We start from the raw sequence: 3,381 nt of genomic DNA on the forward strand, positions 1-3,381 counted from the left end.
AGAAGAGGAAACACACACACACACACACACACACACACAGAGGATGTTACTGGTGTGAGAGAAGCAGCAGTGGTCAGTGTGATGGAGGGGGTCATTAACACTCATCTATAATTCAACAGCAGCAGCAACAGCGTGAAGAGAGCAATGAGAGGATGAGAATGACAATAACCAGGATTTGCATGAAGATAGATAGATAGATAGATAGATAGATAGATATAAGTAAACAAGACAATGCACTCTCATAGTTCATTTTCTTCACAGTTTTAATATTTTCATCCACATTTGTCACAATATCATTGTAGATCCTTGGTGGTGCAAATATGAAGAAGCACTATACTGACATCACAGCTGATCATCAACCAATAGCAAGAGTCAAATAAACAGACAAGCACTTCTCCATAAGCTTTTCTCTGTGAAAGGGCAAGTAGGGCTAGATGCAGTGCAATGGTAACACGACAAGATGCTAAACAATTTTACATTCATATTTTCATAGTGTGTGGGCTGCACATCAGATCTTCAAATTTTAGTCTGATGTTTAAGATACTAAGCTTGAAATAACACATTTTGGTTTAAAAAATTTTTTGGATCTTGCTGAATCTATGAGAAAAGCTACACAGCAGGGTAAAGACCCATTTGACCAGATGCCAAAAGACAAACATTTTAAACATGTTATAATAAAGATAAGACGTTATACACCTTTAAGTGCTGCCGGACTGAAATAACAAGTGAAGTGACCCTAAGGGATCAGTAATAAAAACAAGAAATGAAAAAGCTGCTCTGGGAAAAAAGCGAAAGCTCCACTTTACACAAATAATGAAACAAGAGCAAGACAAGTGCTGTGAGAATGAGCCACATCCATCGTATTACAAAAACATTCTCTATATCTGAAGGGACCATTGTGCGGTAATGCTTTGAGAAGAAGGGCATGAAATAACACAAGCAACACGAGACGCAAACAGGCCTTTAAAAGCCTTCGGCAGCAGCTCTATCCGAAGTGACACAACCACACACACAGACAAATCCCTTCCCTGCAGAAACAAACACTCAGTAAGAGTGTAGCTCTACGGTAAATATATTCTATACACAGACCGGGACCACAGCACAGTTGTCATACCTCTCAGGCCATTTTTGTCTCATTTACCCTCGCCTTAAAAAAAGAAAGGTATCAATCCATGGCCCTGCTCACTGCCGGGGATGGGAGCTCTGAAGGCAGGGGTCCACAGGGTCCTTGACAGCCCCTCCAAACATGTCCACATCTCGGTCCGTCCAGGGCACTATGTTCCCCAAGTGGGGCGACTCTGCACATGCCGCCAAAGCAGCAACCTCTGTTGGCGATAACACCCGGTCCCACAGGTTAAATAACGAAAGCTCCCCAACAAGAGCCTGGGATGCATCAAACCGCCCACCAAGGGTATCCTGCAGAGGAGCCAAGGAGAGCGGAAGGGTTACACATGGATAAACATTATGTTGCATCAGAAATACTGTGCCAAAATGGTACCATTAAGGGTCCAACACCTTGTCACTGGGGTAGAACCCTCAAAGGTATACCTTTGTACCTTAACAACCCTTGAAGAATGCAAACATTGTCAGGAAAAAATTTGCAAAAACTGAGGCACTGACCTTTAAAGGCCAACTTTGTACTTGATCTATCCCTAAAAGGTGCATATTAGAGAAGAAATATGTAGCTTTATGGCACTACCATGAATCTTTTAGGGCTAAATAAGGTGCAAAGATGTCCTGTTGAGGATACTGCCCCAGTGACAAGCTTTTGCACAACTGAAGGTAAAATTTTTGCACATTTTTTTCCCAAGAGTGAAGGTGTACCTTTGAGGGTGTATTCAGACTCTTCAATGATTCACTGTCTTGCTTACCTGTTCCTGTCCCAACACCAAGACGCCCCCGGATTTGATTGGGTGCCAAGCGGACAAACCTTCACCCCGTCCTCTCAACTTTCCACCTTGATATGCTTTCCAAACTCCATCCCGTAGGGTCCAACTCACACATATGTGCTGCCAGATGTCCTGGGGCAAAGATAGAGGCAGCTGTGCCACCTGTAAATGGAAGGAAGGGTTGAGTCCATCAGCTGTATTGCACAAGGTTGCTGTGAAGGGAAGATTTAGTGCAGGGTTCCTCAAATCTGGACCTGGAGGGCCACTGCTCTGCAGAGTTTAGCTCAAATCCTACCAATCATTTTGTAGTAACTCTGAAGACCTTGATTAGCTTGCTCAGGTGACTTTGACTCGGGTTAGAGCTAAACTCTGCAGAGCAGTGGCCTTCCAGGCCCAGATTTGAGAAGCCTTGGTGTAGTAGGTCTTACCTTATCATTGATGAGTAGTTCTGCTGGATTATGAATGCCCTGCAACAGGACAAGTTCATTGGGTTGTTCCGGTACAGCATAGGAAAATGGCGTCCCAATTCCACTCTCAGCAGGCTTGAGCCACAGACACGCCGTGAAGGCGTACATCTCTGGAATATTCCGCCGGACAAGCCCATACATGTAGTTAGTCCGCACAGGGAAGGAAAGTTTATACCCTTGTGGGTAACTGTAATCTGTAAGACCTGGGAAATAAAGATCGAGAGAGTGAGTTGAAAATGAAGCGACCATTTCATCCCCTTTCCCTTGAGTTTGACCAAACCTTCCTCCTTACTCTGTTCCAGCTCTGCAATACGCTCTTGCAGGGTGTTGATTCCCTGGTCTATGTGCTGGTGGTGGCTCTGGGTCTCTTTCCGGAGGTTCTTTCTCTCCTTCTCCAGCAGCCTAATCTTTTTTTCCAGCTCTCCCTCCAGATCCTCCACAGGCCTGCCAGGCTCGCCCACCACTACAATCCCCAGTGTGCTCACAGTATGCTCAGTGTGGTTCATCGCTGCCGGGCCTATCTCCAACTGCAAGATAATTATGCAATAAGTCAATATCGCAAAACCTAATACATCCTGTTCAAGAAATGTACCTGACTATATTAGATTCATTTGAATTACAGGAACTCAAAAGAATGATTTGTTCTTGAATCAGACATACTGTACTTTTCGAATTAATTCTCATTTAAGGAGAGCTAGAACGGATGTCAAGATTTTGAGTGAACAATGACTTACATTTCGTTCTGTTCCTCAAACACTTATTATATGGTTTCAGAAGACTTGGAATATGATGCATGAGTTATACAAAATAACTTTTTTAATCTTTTATGGGGCTTTTAAAATGCTTTTTTGAAGTTTGAAAACTCCCTGTAATTGCATAGAAAACAGTGACCACTACATTCTTTAAAATTTCTGCTTTAGTGCTCCACAGAAGACAGAAAGCATGGGTTTGGAAGGACATGAGGGTGAGTAAATAAACACATTTATTTTATATAGTTTTTCACAATAGAAGCTTTACAGAAAAAA

At 43.0% G+C, this 3,381-nt stretch overlaps 1 protein-coding gene across 1 annotated transcript; it reads right to left on the minus strand.

The window, feature by feature from the left end:
* Positions 1–259: 259 nt before the first annotated feature.
* Positions 260–2,897, minus strand: LOC107736831 (neuronal pentraxin-2-like). The gene is made up of 4 exons (XM_016548178.1): positions 2,649–2,897; positions 2,318–2,559; positions 1,872–2,051; positions 260–1,416 (listed from the first exon to the last, which is right to left on the minus strand). The coding sequence occupies exons 1-4, from the start codon at positions 2,860–2,862 to the stop codon at positions 1,183–1,185; spliced, it is 870 nt and encodes a 289-aa protein (XP_016403664.1). The 5' UTR covers positions 2,863–2,897; the 3' UTR covers positions 260–1,182.
* Positions 2,898–3,381: the final 484 nt, after the last annotated feature.

Source organism: Sinocyclocheilus rhinocerous, unplaced genomic scaffold (assembly GCF_001515625.1).
Source record: "Sinocyclocheilus rhinocerous isolate Xijiao unplaced genomic scaffold, SAMN03320098_v1.1 C36990623, whole genome shotgun sequence".
Taxonomy (NCBI): Eukaryota; Metazoa; Chordata; class Actinopteri; order Cypriniformes; family Cyprinidae; genus Sinocyclocheilus; species Sinocyclocheilus rhinocerous.